Source organism: Copadichromis virginalis, linkage group LG16 (genome assembly GCF_057382275.1).
Source record: "Copadichromis virginalis isolate Kocher_CV1m ecotype Utaka linkage group LG16, C_Virginalis_male_GT1.1, whole genome shotgun sequence".
NCBI classification, from domain to species: domain Eukaryota; kingdom Metazoa; phylum Chordata; class Actinopteri; order Cichliformes; family Cichlidae; genus Copadichromis; species Copadichromis virginalis.
This window is the reverse complement of record NC_140633.1, coordinates 21,264,997-21,280,784: the sequence shown is the minus strand read 5'-3', so window position 1 is coordinate 21,280,784 and position 15,788 is coordinate 21,264,997. Positions and strand designations below refer to the sequence as shown.

Sequence of the window (15,788 nt, the reverse complement as noted above, 5' to 3'; positions counted from 1 at the left end):
TCATACTTGTTTTTGCTTCTTTCTTTTTTTTAAAGCACAAGAAAGAAAAAAATGTTTGCTGCTTCCTGTCTGCAACCTACCTGCAAGAAGAGGAACAATATAGTTACTGCCTGTCTCTGACAAAGCCCCCATTTTTGGATTACAGTTGACACACATATGCATATACAATGCAAAGACACAGCAGATAAAACTGAAAGAGCTCCAGAAGCTATAACCCTCTCCTATAATCAGTCATAATGTACAGAGCACATATTTAATTTGCTGCCTCTGGTAAGAAAAAAAGTCCATAAACTCTTCTGGATCCATAAATACTCATTAGTGCAAAAATGTAGTTATTAAACCAGCATCCAAAAATATTTACTGAATGTGTGTTAGTAACTTCTAATTTATTAAGCCACAGCAAAAATAAATAGATGAATAAATAAATAAATACAGTTACCAACTGTTTGAGGAGCATACTATTTCCTTTTTAACAGATATGTAAAGTATATTTAAAAAAATTTCTCCAAATAAATTGTTTTAGAAGGGGACGAGAAAAAATGGAGCGAGAGAAAACTTTACATGTTACTTTACTGTTTAATGTTACTGACAGTGTTGGGGAGTAACGGAATACATGTACCGCCGTTACGTATTTAAAATACAAAATATGAGTAACTGTATTCCGTTACAGTTACCGTTTAAAAAGGTGGTATTCAGAATACAGTTACTTTGTTGAAATAAATGGATTACACTGCGGTACTTTCCTGTTTAATATTGTCGCGGGTCAGGACTGTTTGGGTTTTGTTTGACAGCTACGTGCTGTTGTTCCAGGCGGCAGCGTTACGGTTGCCATGGTTACAGGGCGACGCTCTCTCTCTCTCTTTTGACTGTGTGTTTCCTGAGAGCCTTTTCGTTGTTGTTGTTGTTGTGCTAAGCTAACAGGCTGAATGCTACAAGCATAGCTCTAAAGAATGTAGCATCATGGGCAGTGTAGTCCATGTTGCAGGGAGAATGGACTGCCATACACGTTATGGGTCTGTGAGCGCGAGGAGGGAGAAAAAGGGGAGTGGAAAGGTACGAGTTGTCATTGAGGAAAAACGGGAGCTGGAAGCATGTAAATATAATAATAACCACTGCAGCCAAGAAGAGTGCCTGACGAGCCCAGTTGTAAGTAAGCTATTAAGACTCGACTGTACACCGTGTTCGTGTTTTCCTCCGAAAACAATAAGTTCCGTTGGAGCAGCCTTTCAACGCTTCTCTCTGTCTCTCGCAAGAAAAGTTGACCCACACAACAAAGTAAAGCTATTTTTCGGCTACGAGCCGACAGGAACCCCGCCGTATTAGTCAGAGGTCCCTTTACTACAGTTCGGAGTCGCGGACCTTCGGTAATAGTAATAAATCACACAGCAATAGTACATTCACGTTGTTGTAAAAAGCATGATAATATATTAAGTAATCCAAAGTATTCAGAATACGTTACTGTCATTGAGTAACGTAACGGAATACGTTACAGAATACATTTTGGGGCATGTATTCTGTATTCTGTAATGGAATACATTTTAAAAGTAACCTTCCCAACACTGGTTACTGATGTTGGGCTTTTTATAAGACACATTGACATTGAAAAGAAAAGAATACTGGTTTGAATTTACTGTGGAAAAAACGGCCATATTGATTGTTCTTTATAATCATATATGTCTCAGTAAAAACTGCCACAAACTGGCAACTGATTCATCACATCTTATTTGTCTCTGTTGTAAAGTAACCTCATGCTCAACATGACCACCAGAGGGCAGCATCAACATATGATGCCAGTGGGGACTCAACCCACATAGAGTTGTTCAAAGAAAAGTGCATCATGCTTTAATCCTCTGAACTTTTGGCATCTTGGGGCATCTGTCGCTCGTCACAGAGAAGAATCAGAGACTACTGGTTGATTATCTTCAGTATTTGTTCCTGTCAATACCTCAACATTATGCTGCTGTCATGGGAACCAGAGGTGATTTGACTAAAAATTAGGTTCTGCTTGGTTAATTTTTGATTTGGTTTTCTAGTTAAACTGAAGCAACTCGAGGGCTTCTGGTTACGTTTCAGTCATCAAGGCTGCAAGATCCCTGTTAGCTCTTAGATAGCTTGACCTTAAATATATATGTAGATCTTCAGTTTGTATTTGCATTAGCATAATATACACAAGTTAGTGAAATAAAAGGTTCAGATTTAAAATTCTTACAAAATGCACTTTTGTTGAACAGCAGTATGTGGGGAAAAAGTGCTATTTTGACATGGTTAGCTATTATATTATGATTTAGAGCAGTGCATTAATAAAAAGTGCATTCGGTATTGACACACACCAGTGATAAACGTGTTCCCCCCACTAGAATCTTCTCAGGAACTCAGTCTTTCTAACAGAATAAACAGGCTCTCAGTTTCTGGTGAGACAGTTCCTGTGCCTACTCAGGAGGTAGCAGTTTCTGAAGGATAAGAGACTGTCGGTGATTGGTCAGCTAAGCACTCTCATTCATCTGCTGTTTTTTTTAAACCCTGCTGCTGCAAACACCGATCAGGACCATTAAACAGAATCTGGCATTTTTTCCAGTGGACGACATTTTGAAACATTGCTTTAAAATCCCAAAGACATGGAAATGCAAATCACTTTTATCCCTTCGGATGGCTCCGGTACATTCACGTCTCACAAATGAAAGCACCTTAAACTTTCACTGAGAAGCATTTAAAGCGCCTTGTATTGTGCAGGACAGACGGAGCATATGGACCTATTGTCTCAGTGCTGTAACGTGCAGCTGCCTCGTGGAGCTATGAGTAATTGGCAGCAATTTGTTGTTATGGTGTATCTCCCTGTCAGTCTGATGATTAGTCAGAACATCCTGTACGTGTAAATTCATACGTGTTTTCTGCCTGTTCTTCTGCGGTTGTGTGCCTGAAGGATTACTGAGTGAAACGCTAAGCACATGTGCTTACTCATTGTAATCAAGCTGAGAGCGTGGCCTGCGGTAAATGAAGTAGGTGGGAGGTTAAAGGAAATTGATGTGTGGCTTTGAATCCCAGAATAGCAATATCTTAGCCCGAAATTTCACTGAGCACCTTAAAGCTTAAGCACACAGGATAAAATTACAAACACAACAATATATCAAATGCACAATGATTATTTTGTACCTGTGCATATAAAACTGGGGCTGCCTCCGTGAATGAGATCATCATTGTCGGGCAGGACAAAGGGGCACCGCTGTTGCACCTCCAGGCAGTACTGACCACAGGGGATTCGATTGCTGCAGTGCATCTGGGTGGTCTGGAAGTACTGAGAACACAGCCAAGGCTTATAAACCATCTAGGTGGAAGACAGAGAGGTGAGAGGATATTGATGAGTTAGTAAGGCTTTTGCTGGATGACACACACACACACACACACACACACACACACACACACACATGCTCACACGCTTGCATTGATGTGAATCATCATGACCTCCACATCTACTGATCCACACAGGAATGAGCAGATATCCTGGCGATCCTGATATCCACTGTTTGTGCTGAATTTAGTTGTTGCTGGGCAGTCATCACTTTGTCAGTCAATACTGAGATTTGTCCAGTTATGTTGAAATTGAGTATTACTCTGCACTGAAACTGCACCTTTAACTGCTCTTATGCGAGTGGTCTTTAAGTAGAGCAACACAGGACAGCAGACAAATGAATACCTTTTAAAATATTTGCGCTCCATTAAAAACAAAAAAGATAACATGCATGCTTAAATTCAAATATTGTGCCAACAAATTACTGTAGGACCATCACCAGCAAGCTTTAACACAAAATAGCATGGCTATTATCACTACTTGTACAATATTTGGGTTGGGAACACCATGTGTCTGTTTATAGCACTGACTATATAAAAGCCTTTTTTTACAGTTCTCAGAAATTCAAGTGTGCTAAATGTGAACCGCACTGAAAAAGAATGTAATAATATAACATTTTTTTAAAGATAAATTTGCTTTGTTACACCTAACGCTGGATGAAAATGGTGGGTCTGCTTTGCATTTACCTGTTGCTATGGCGAACTGTAATGATGGAGCTCCTTTGATAATAACGTTTTTCATTCGCCATGCACGCACTTAACCCAGAGAGAGTAGAATCAGGGTTGATTTAACTGACTCTGATCAGTCGTTCTGCAGCTAAAAACTGGTATTATTTGTAAGCACGGTCGATAGAAATCAGTTCGCAAACACTCCTGTTTTCGAGCCACAGTGTAAAGTAGTCATCTTCTCGGGTTAGCTCAAATACATGGAATCTGGTCAAAGCCTTATACTACATAATAGGGCTGGGCCATATTATACCGTTCACGGTAATACCGGTATAATGTTAGGCAACGATAGGAAAATGAAATATTGCGATAGAATATGAGTAAAACGCGCATGCGCAGTGCCTTTGTTTTCATACGCACATGGCCGATTGTTGAGTGAAACAGATGAACCAGAATTGGTTTGTAAAAATGGTGCAACTTCAGTGATGTGGAACTGGTTTGGTGTTTGTCCGTCAGATACACGACAAAACACATTTTTTTGCAGAACATGCAAGAGGCCGTCGTTATTGTCGTATTTGTCGGACTAAGATGCTCTTAAATCTGGGAGTAATCTGGGTCCTAAACCCCCCCTTCAGGTCAAACGAACACTGCAGCATCACTGAGAGTTAAAAACTGTCTAAATTCTTTCATCTTTAATAAAACGATCAGCTCGCTAGTTTCGCTAGTTACCTAAGCATGATATTGCATGTTCTGACTGAGAGATTTCTGAAAAAATTCAAATGTACAGCTCTGCTATCACTTACAGCATAAATGAAGACAGGAAACTAAACAGCAGTGACGTTTGTAGGGTTACTGAAGTTGGGCTAGCTGGTATATAATGATGTGCTACGTAATCGCTAGCGACACAGCTATGTTAGCATAACATAAACAGTGAAGCTGGAGGACGAACACTAACACTTTTCCACTTATAAAAGTTAACGTGAAGGTTCTTCATGGTTAGAGACAAATGCAATCGCATGGCAGGATGCTGTAAACAGACCAAACTTCAGTCAGGAGAACAACTGAGATAATCCATCCACAATACGAGGTTAGTCATTAATATACTGCAACAACATGGGAATAGAGCAGCTGCCAGAGAATTCAACATTAATGAATCAATGGTACAGAAGTGGAGGAAGCAAGAAGAATGAGTTTAATAAAGTTTGATTTATCTGACTGCTTTGTTTCGCTTAATGTGCCTTATAATCCCGTGCACCTTATGGTCCGAAAAATACGTACTGCACACTGCAGTTTAATGTTGCAAAGCACCTCTTTTTAACTTCAGTGGATATTATACATGGTTATGCTCAGGATATGTCAGCCCATTTCTACTGGAAATGCCTTTTGGTTAAACTTTCAGCAAGGAATTTGCATTTGCACTGTTACATTTTTATAAAGCTTTAATGTACATAAAAACCAGCTTCTTGTTTAAGTGAAAATAAATGGAAGGTTGTCTTTTTGCGCTAGTAATGTTGTGGAGTTGTATTTTGTCTTGCATCAATTATATCGTCAGTTATATCGTTATCGCAAATTTTCAAATATATATCGTGATAAATATTTTTGGCCATATCGCCCTGCTCTACTACATAATGCTTTTGCATTGGCATTGGTAAAAATGTTCTCGCCCATTTTCTCTGCTCAACAAGTGCACAAGTGGGGAAGAACGATTTACCTAGCACATTATTTTATCTTTTTTTCATTTTATAAGTCGGTCGCCTCATTGTGTGGTACTATCACCTGCAGCAATTAGATGGTATTTCCTCCAGCACCACTCCAGGGACTATGAGGCAAGCTAGCACCTGCTGTGCACTAATCATCACACCTAAAAGCAGTGCACCAAAGCACAGATCATATCACTTGTCCATGCAGACAGAATATTTGCATGTTGCTAGTATGTATGTGTGTGTGTGTGCCAGCATGTATAGGTGTAGGTATACATGTGTGTTTATGATATATCCAGATTAACAGTAAAGAGTGTGTTGTGAATAACAAGAAAATATACCTAATATGACTAATATCTGCTTTACAAAAGTGATATTAGCTAATATACTGTTAATTAGATATACAGATGAACATTAGTCAATTAAAATGTCCTTTTCAGTTCAATCAGGAACAATACTGCTGGCCGTTTTGTTCCACTACATTGTATTTTTTTTTTTACAGAAAGACCTGGTTTCCCAGCTGAATAACAGTATTGTAGATCAAGCATGCCCAGCCCCAGTGGGAATGGCACTCCCTGACAGCAGCATCCTCCCTCAGCAGGACAGTGCACCATGACACACTCATCAGAATCATCAGAAACTTTATTGTCATTGTCATGAGAACAACGAAATTAAGAATGGTCCCCGATCATTGCATCATCCCTAGCAATATCAAAATATAAATAAAACAATAAAATTCAATAAATAAAATAGATAGAATACTTAAAATACTAATAAGATATAACAGTAAAACATTCACATACATTCCCACACACATGCTTCAGACCGTGCATAGATTAACACAAGAGTGGCGTGATGGACATTTTTTTTGTAGTATTCAGATGTGTTATTGCAGTTGGATAACAGCTGTGTTTGAGTCTATTAGTCCTTGCTCTGATTGCCCTGTACCGTCTGCCTGAGGGCAACAGTTCGAACAGGGAGTGGCCAGGATGTGAGGTGTCTTTTATGATGTTTTGGGCCTTTTTAAAACAGTGGGCGTTGTGTAGAACTTCCAGTGTGGGGAGAGGGCAGCCAGTGATCTTTTGGGCGGTGTTAATGATCCCTTGGAGTGCTTTCCTCTGAGCCCCTGTGCAGCTAGTGTACCAGATGCATATGCAGTAAGTTAGAACACTCTCAATGGTGGCTCTGTAGAAGGACACCAGCAGTCTCTGTGTGATGTTATTCCTCCTGAGAATTCTCAGGAAGTACAGTCTCTGTTGGGCCTTTTTCAGCAGCTCGGAGGTGTTCACACTCCAGGAAAGGTTCTCCTCTATATTGACTCCCAGGAAGCGGAAGCTTGCCACCCTTTCTACACAGTCCCCATTTATGAATAGTGGTTGGATCTCTGCCTTTTTCCTTCTGAAGTCTATTATGAGTTCTTTGGTTTTTGAAGTGTTGAGGAGGAGGTTATTGGCCTTACACCATGACGTCAGCTGCTCCACCTCGTCTCTGTACGTAGACTCGTCTCCCTTGGAAATGAGCCCCACCACTGTGGTGTCATCTGCAAATTTCACAAAGATGTTGCTGTGGTGGCGAGGAGTGCAGTCGTGTGTGTAGAGAGAGTAGAGCAGTGGACTGAGCACACAGCCCTGGGGTGAGCCAGTGCTGAGACTCAGGGCTGAGGATGTGTGATGGCCAACTCTGACTCTCTGTCTACGGCCCGAGAGGAAGCTATTGATCCACATGCAGGTGCTGTATGGAAGCCCCAGGTCTTGTAGCTTGGCCACCAGTTTGTGTGGAAGGATGGTGTTAAAAGCTGAGCAGTAATCCACGAAGAGCATCCGCACATAGCTATCATGCTCTTCCAGGTGAGTTAATGCAGCATGGAGTGCTGTGGCTACAGCGTCTTCCGTGGATCGGTTTGCTCTGTAGGCAAACTGGTGTGGATCCAGGCTGCGGGGCAGGGCTGCTGTGATGTGTCTGCGGACCAGCTTCTCAAAGCATTTCATTACCACTGGGGTGAGTGCCACCGGTCTGTAGTCATTCAGGCCGGTGATGTGGGGCTTCTTAGGCAAGGGGACTATGGTGGAGGACTTCAGGCAGAGTGGGACAGTCGCCTGAATGATTCGAAGAAAGATTCACAAAGAGCCAGAGCCTGATGTGCACAGGACCAAAAGGATCTGCTGCTAACATCCTGTGTCCAGACAGCAAAGGACATCCTCAGAGTGTCCAGTGTTCGTGCCCTGACAGGCCATGCTGTTGGCTTCAATAAAGGGGCTGCCTGAGGTAACTGCTAAACCTGAATAATATTTTACAAATTTGGTGTGAATATTAATATAAATTCAAGATAAATAAATAAAAAACAACAAAAGGCAAAACATGCGCCAACATTGCCCTTGTTTAAATAAAGCTAGCAAATATTTCATACTTGGGGTGGGGGGATTAGCGTCAGTCTGAATGTCGCATTTGTTGTGAGAAGAGATTATTTTGTTTGCTGCTCAAATATTCTTTTAAGTTAAAACATACAATCTGCAATATAATGATGTTGAATCAGAAATAACATGATTAAAAAAGCCCGGATGGTTCCACCATTTGCAATGCATATTTCAGACTGAGATGTAAGTATTGGTGAATATGTTCACATTCATAGACACTATGCAGTAAACTTCTCTCTGCACTAATACTTATATTTACAGCATGAGGCTTTTCATTGATACCACACACACACACACTCACTGTCCTTCTCTGTCACCTGGTAGAGCAACAAAAATATGGGCACGTGACCTTGAGTCCTATCTTGCACACATTAAGCTAATATTTCTAATATAATAACACATTTTATGCAAATTTATGTGCATTTAAATGAATGTGCATATTCTTTTGTACAGTTTAGATTTGCTTACACACTAAAGTCATGAAGGTCTATCTTCAGAGAAAAGAAGACCAAAGAGTCCAGTGACAGATGGTACAGCCCCCGGAGAGACCTGATGTCAACATCATCAAGCCAGTCGTGGATGGCATTAGAAGACACAAACAGTTGAGACAGCCTAAATTGAAAGAACAACCTTAGAAGAACCTTTAGTTCATCCTGTAGCTGCCAGTTTGGAGAAATAAAGATAAACTGGATGCCAGGTTGCCTCTCATTCAGCGATGTATCACATTACATTAACAATGTAAGAGGCAATGAATGATAAGCAGTGTCTCTTTTGGTATTCATGATACATTTTCCCTACTCAGTAGAATCTGAAAAAACAATGTTAAAGTCAAGGTCTGTCTGGTCATTTGCACTGCATCCCAAACATGAAGCGAAATCAAAAACTAAAGAATGTATAGCACCAGCGAAGGAGCGACACCATCTGAAGTGCCTTCAGAAGAAAAGTATAGTAAGTATAGTATAAAGTATAGTATAGCTTATTTGTAAGACAAAGGACAGCAGTATAGGTTAGATCTAGGTGATACCAACACATACATGGAGACCTCTAAACACATCAGTCAGCAGAACAGCTGCCAGAAACGCAGGAGATGTGACAAATGTGGTGTAAGGACTACAGCAGGCTTTGGCCCTTTGCCACACAGTTATGTCCGTTTGCACTTAGTCCCAGTTAGAGCAGCCTACTGCTGTTGCTGCATGTGAGAGCTCTACTCCCTCAACTATGAGTCTGCAGTGGAGCTGTGACTGGTAATTTATCATGTCAAATCGCAGAGTGGAAGGAAGACATAGCAAGTGAAAGCGATAAGGAGAGCAGTGTCTTAATACAGACGGTGGTAGGATGGACTCTTTCTGTCCTTTATATAACTTCTGTGTTCTCTCAGTCCCCTTGGGGAGCGAATAAAATACAGCCTTCTCTTCAATCACAGGCTGTTAGTTAGAGGTCAGCCAGCTGGCTCTCAAATTTTTTTTCCATCACTTTGCACATGCAAATCTCTTATTCAAGAAGTTTTAATGGTTTTCACTGCGTCATCTCCCTTTGAGCAAGTGCCACATACAGTCTCACAACACACACGTCATGGTATACATTTACAAAAAACATAGCTGGACTATTGCATTTCATTAATATCAGGTTGTTCTAAAGGTTCTCTGAAAAGCCTTCAGTTGATCCTCAATGCTGCAGAAAGAGGACTGACAGGGACTAAAATGAGAGGACATATTTCCCATATGAACTTCTCCTTATTGGTTTCCTGTTAAATCTAAAATCTAATTTAAAGTTCTTCTCCTCGCATACAAGGGCTCGAATAATCAAGATAATCTGATCTTAAAGACCTCATAGCATCGTATCACCCCAATACAGCACTTCGCTCTGAGACTGCAGGCTTACTTGTGGTTCCAAGGATATTTTAAACGAATAAAGTCAAAATCAAGTAGATGAAGAAATAGAAGAAGAAGCAAGGGAAAAGAAATACACTCAGTGTCCACAATTTTTAATAACAATGGTAAGTAATCACGCTCTACTTTTTCAAAACAAACTAAATCCAGCTAGTTAATTATAATGCTGATGGCCTAATGGCAACAGCACTCCACCTCCTAGAGGCAGAAAGTATCATAGAATGAAACAAAATAAGACAAAATATGACTCTAAATATTTCTTTGTAATTAAAAAAAAAATAAATTAAACGGACTGGAGTTACAAACGATAGTATGAGAACTGAGGCGTCACAGCAAAAGTTAGCTGTGTTTCTTTCCTTACTATTGCAACAACACATCATCAGCAGGGTAAAACTAACCTGTCTCACTAAACCCAGCTCATGTTCCCTATTAGTGGGTGAACAATCCAGCGCTTGGTGAATTCTGCTTCTAGTCAAAGCAGGCTGAAGATTGGCTTCTAGAATTTGAAAAAGAAACTATAGTAGATTCAGTGATTTTGCCCTTCATCTCTGCAAATACGACTCAACTATTTTTAAAGAGAAAGATCCATGCCGATCCCTCCCCTCCACTGTTTTACTTGCCTGTTGGTGATCTGCAGAGTTGAGAGTCAGCTGTCTGCTGAATTGAATTATTTCATTACGATTAGTCTAATAAGGTTGTAATTGATGGAAGGCCTTATAGCCTGCCCCGTGGTATTAGTTTTAAGTGGCCCCGGTTGGCCCTGCCTTGTCAGTGCCTTGTCTTTAATGTTTTATCTGGACTTGTGGTTGCAGCTGAACTGCTGACAGGGAGACTCAGGGAGTTTGTAGCAACAAACCAAATTGCTGCAACACATTCCTCTTTAAACAGCAGTGCAATGCAGCAGATACGCACACAAACATATTTGGGGTCTCATGAGCAGCTTTGTCACTCAACTACCAGCTTTTCACTGGTTCATTCCATTTAGGCTCTCTCATTTTATCCTCTCTTCTGCTTCATTTACTTTAAATGATCCTCATCTTCAATAATAGAACAGTTGGGGACAGTATAATAGCTTATAATTGGATTATTTTCATGTTCGATCAAACTGGGAGCACAGGAGTACAGTAAATAGCACAAAGCCATGATGAAGATCAAGTGAAGGCTCATTGTTATAGAAACAATCTTTTTCTCTTTCTTTTGCACTGGCTTTAATTGATTGTCATCCAGATTTTGTCTCCAGTTTTCGGTACAAAGAGTGCAGAAAGAAAACACAAATGCACCATATTCCCTTTGGATATGTTAGAAAAACTAGAGCTCAAGTTTAAATGGAATAAAACGATATACCGCATACAGACCACACAAAAAAATCCCATATCCTGTAAATTCAAGCACATTTTCTACTTTAGTATGCTTTCCACATTGTTGTATGAAATGAGCAGTCCATTCAAGAAGTGATACTGGGGCAGTCAGAGCCATAGAGGGTCAAATAGAGGATATTCTTTAGTAGGAGCTAGCCTGTAAGCTATTCCCTTAGTTCCTGCAGCAGCAGCAGAAGCAGCAGCAATGCCTCATGGGACTCCCATGATAACATGGAGCTGAAGGGTAAAACAGCAAAGGTTATGCCAAATATAATCTGTTAAACAACATGTAACACAGTGTAAAGCAAACCAATGGTCTCTGCAAAGAAAGAAAGCGCATCTATGATCAGTCTAATATGACTGCATTCCTATTATGCTACAGTATGTGCATTTCCTTGTATGTGCACTGATTTAATTCATGCATGCATACTGACTAGCCTGCGGCGTCTCTACCTGGCAAGCATAGAAACTATGTCAGTTGCAGCTATGTAGAGAAAATATAACGTAACTAATGATCTGAACGACAAGACATTAAATAAACAGACACGGTTAGGGTTGCCAACCGTCCCTTAAAATACGGAATCGTCCCGTATTTCGAAACAAAAGTACACGTCCCGTATTGAGCTAATAAGGGACGCACTTTGTCCCGTAATACAGTGATAATCAAAAGTAGTCTATAACTTTTAATGGAATTAACACTTTGTTTGAAAACATAATTCCCAGCCCCTCTCCTGCTTTGTGACCAATGAGCTGACAGCACACTTATGACAATTCGAGTATGACAATTCAGATTACCGCTCATCTCATTGGTCGAGGAAAGGTCGCTTACGGAGAAAATACCGGAAGACAACAGATGACCACAACAAGAAGCATGGCCAACAGGGGAACAAACGCCGACACTGCGGTGCAAGTCTCGGACGACAGTACACCTAAAGCTGGGCAAACACTGTGCGATTTTTTCAGTCGCGTTATTCAGCTCCTGCTCAAACTGCACGATTGACTCGCAGGGGTTAGAAGTTGGTAGGTCACGATGCAGGGTCTCACACTATACCGCCCGATGCTCTGATGCGACCTGAGTGCTCACACTGTGCCTCCATAAAATGAAGGTTATAACAGAAAATCTGTCGCTCGCTCTCTCTGTCTCTCACTCACACAGACACGCACACCACCACCATCAACTTTGCTAAATTGCTAATGAAAAACATGATCAGGCAGCTGTGATTTAGCAGCGATGTAGATCCAACTATTTTCACGGTTGTTGTGGTCGTGATAATTTTGTGAGGCCACATCGAAAAGGCTCGGATGAGCTTTTCAAAGTTCTACAAGTTGTGCCTCCATCGCTTGTGTCCAGATCACACGCTGCACTGCCGTGCTGCTCCGTCTTTTTCACGGCGTTTACGTGTTTGCGCGCGAGCAGTGTGAGCGGCTCACGAGCGATTGATGATCGGGAGCTGGTAGTGAGGTGTTAATCACTTCTCGTTACCCCACGTATACTACACGACGCACGATGAAGGCCAAAATCGGTCCGATCACTCAAAAATCGGCTCAAAATGGGCCTAAAACCGCACAGTGTGAGCCCAGCGTTAGAGCAGCAATGTTTGTTCCCCCTCAGAGAAAGGGAAGAATGGGAAAAGGAAAACACTAGTGATGTGCGGATCGATCCTGAAATATCGATTCCTCCGATACCAGTCATTTATGTTCTAGAATCGATTCTCACATTAAAATATCGATATTTTAGTAATTTAGAGTAAATTTATAGTTTATCATTAACAGGAACACAGTGGAAAGAAACTATAACATTCAGATTGTCTACATTCAAAGGAACTACTTCCTCTTCCGCCTTTCATAGTCATGTGCGAAATACGGCTGTATAAATGTCTCGCAGCGCCTTGGCGTGCGCACTCACAACAATGGCTGAGCGTAATTGTGCAGACGTATTTTACCTCCACAAACATCTGAGACGTGGTTTGCGATACATGTGGCAAAAAAGTGCTCCAAGAGTGAGTGAGGTGTTGTGGCCGTAGCCTACTAGGGAGACATTCAAAAGGTCTGTTGGGGGGGCTGATAAATACATTTTGCAGGGTTTATTTATCGGATAAAATACGTTAAATCACCGTTATTATTGGCCGGCCCGGAAACAGCGGGGGTGTCCAAATTCAGAGGCTGCGTCCACCTGAGGACCCGGCCTTCGCGGTCTAAAGAAAGCCGGGTTGCACGTCACGAGCTCCATCGGTGGAGGGTGAATACAACCGGGCGCTGACGTAAACTCTCGACCGTCTCACACTTCTGTTTAATCATTTTCTGTTTGACGTTTATTCAGCTGTGTGAAAACCCCGGAGGAACCCTCCTGAGGGATTAATAAAGTTTAATTTAATCTAATCTAATAACTTTAATCTCAGCCAAACCGATTTACTCACGAACAAATAAAACACTGAAAAAGCCAAACAATAACATTTTTAAGTTATCAAAGTGACTTGTATATCATGTTTAACCCGAGTAGCGAAAGACCGCGGGGGTTTGAAAATGATGTGTCAGTTGGCTCAGATATTTGAAGTTTACACAGCTACATTCTCACCTGAAAATATGTTAACAGTTTTTTGCGACCCAGAAAGAGAAATAAGAGTGATATTAAAACTAAGTAGCTGCCGCCATTGTTGGAAACTGGAATTGGCTGGGCCGCGCTATGAATTCTGCGATATGGTTTTTCAATTTTGTTGTCCGGGTGGAAAATCGGGAGAAATTCAGGAGAATGGTGGCTCTGGGAGATTTTCGGGAAGGGCACTGAAATTTGGTATTCTCCCGGAAAAATCGGGAGGGTTGGCATGTATGGTAACATATGGCAACATCACTAACCTTGTCAAACACCTCAGAGTAAATCATATCACAGAATATGAGGAGTGTATGTTGAGGAGAACTGAAGAGAAGGACAGGGACAGGTGCTGCCAGGGCGAGACAGACGTCTCTCACGGAGTCCTTTAGTGCTGCAGGCAGGCAAGGTGTTCAAATAGGCACAACTTCAGTTTTTTTTATTTCTATATGATGAACCCTGCATTATTAAGTGATAAGAACAAGTAATCTGATGCCCTGTAATCATTATGACGCTATAATTTGAGATACAATAAATAAAATACGTTTTTGTACAAAGTATCGGTATCGGATCAGTATCGTCGATACCACCCTGAATATTACTTGGTATCGGATCGGAAAGGAAATCAGTGGTATCGCACATCACTAGAAAACACCTGGCTGGAAAAAGTTAATATGGGCATGTGCAGTGAATATCAGCGCTATGTGGCCAGAAGTGTGATAATATAATTTATTTTGTGTAATAAACGACTGCAAGGATAGATGATTACAACAAATAGATGACTAATACATAAAAGTAATACACAGATGAATAATGATGATGAGTTAAGATGCGTAATCATGGGAACAAGCGGGTTTTCAAACGGGAGCAGCTGATTAGCATTAGAAAAGCTGAAATAATACCTCAGCTGAAGCCAATTGTACTAAATGCACTAAATGTGCACTGTTACAAGAATATTTTTCTTTCTATTGTTTTCTATTATTTTAAGTTAAGCAGGACAAAGTTCTTTTAAAGAAAGATTTACTTATATTCTCAAAAGTTAAGCATGACAGGCTTCTGTTTAAGAAAGAGGCCTGTTTTACTGTGTTAATGTTGTCATTTTGAGCTAAAAATAAATGGCTAAATGATCATTTGTTTCACATGTGTTCATATCACAAAGAATACACATCTACTTAAATCAAATTCAAGTCAAAGGGTTAAAAAAAATAATTTCACACACAAAAAAAGAGCTAGAAAATTCACCACACTGGGAAGGGTGAAGACAACTGGGTCGCCCGGCCCTGGCCACGAGGTGTCCCTTATTTATTTTTCAGGGAGTTGGCAACCCTAGACACGGTTAGCAAAGGCGTTAGAGGAGCCAACAAGAATGTGACACAAAAGCACAAACAAGGCAGGCAGCAGACTGAAGCCCCATCACAATCAGTTGATTAAAACCAAGTAGAAAGCACTCACACAACTCAAAGAGAGTAGCCTATTCAATTACATTCATGCTACATTTGAATAGCTGTGCGGACACTTAAGGGCTGGTTTCTTAACGACCTGCTTGTTGTTTTCGGCGGGCCCACTATGGTACAAGCACATTTTCACATCCACACACAAAATTCACCATCTCATATCTTTTAAATATGGGCTGCTCGTTTAGAAGACTGCAGTGCTAACGTAATTACCACACAGCAAGGGTGCACAGTATTACATTAAGGGAGGTTTGGTTTTTAAAAGGAAGAATAAAGACACTCAAACAAAGAGAAAGAGAGGGCAGCTGAGGTAAAAAAAAATAAATAAAAAAAAGGAAAAGGAAACTACAGACGGTACAAAGTTCACCAGGCTGT

General features: G+C 40.8%; 1 protein-coding gene across 1 annotated transcript in view; it reads right to left on the bottom strand.

Annotated features, from left to right (window-relative positions):
- The window catches only part of nalf1b (NALCN channel auxiliary factor 1b), a 114,113-nt gene that overhangs the window by 5,532 nt on the left and 92,793 nt on the right, over window positions 1-15,788 (bottom strand). Inside the window, exon 2 of the mRNA XM_085433741.1 lies at window positions 3,151-3,322. Coding sequence (XP_085289867.1) covers window positions 3,151-3,322 — 172 coding nt within the window. The remainder of the gene's footprint in view (window positions 1-3,150; window positions 3,323-15,788) is intronic.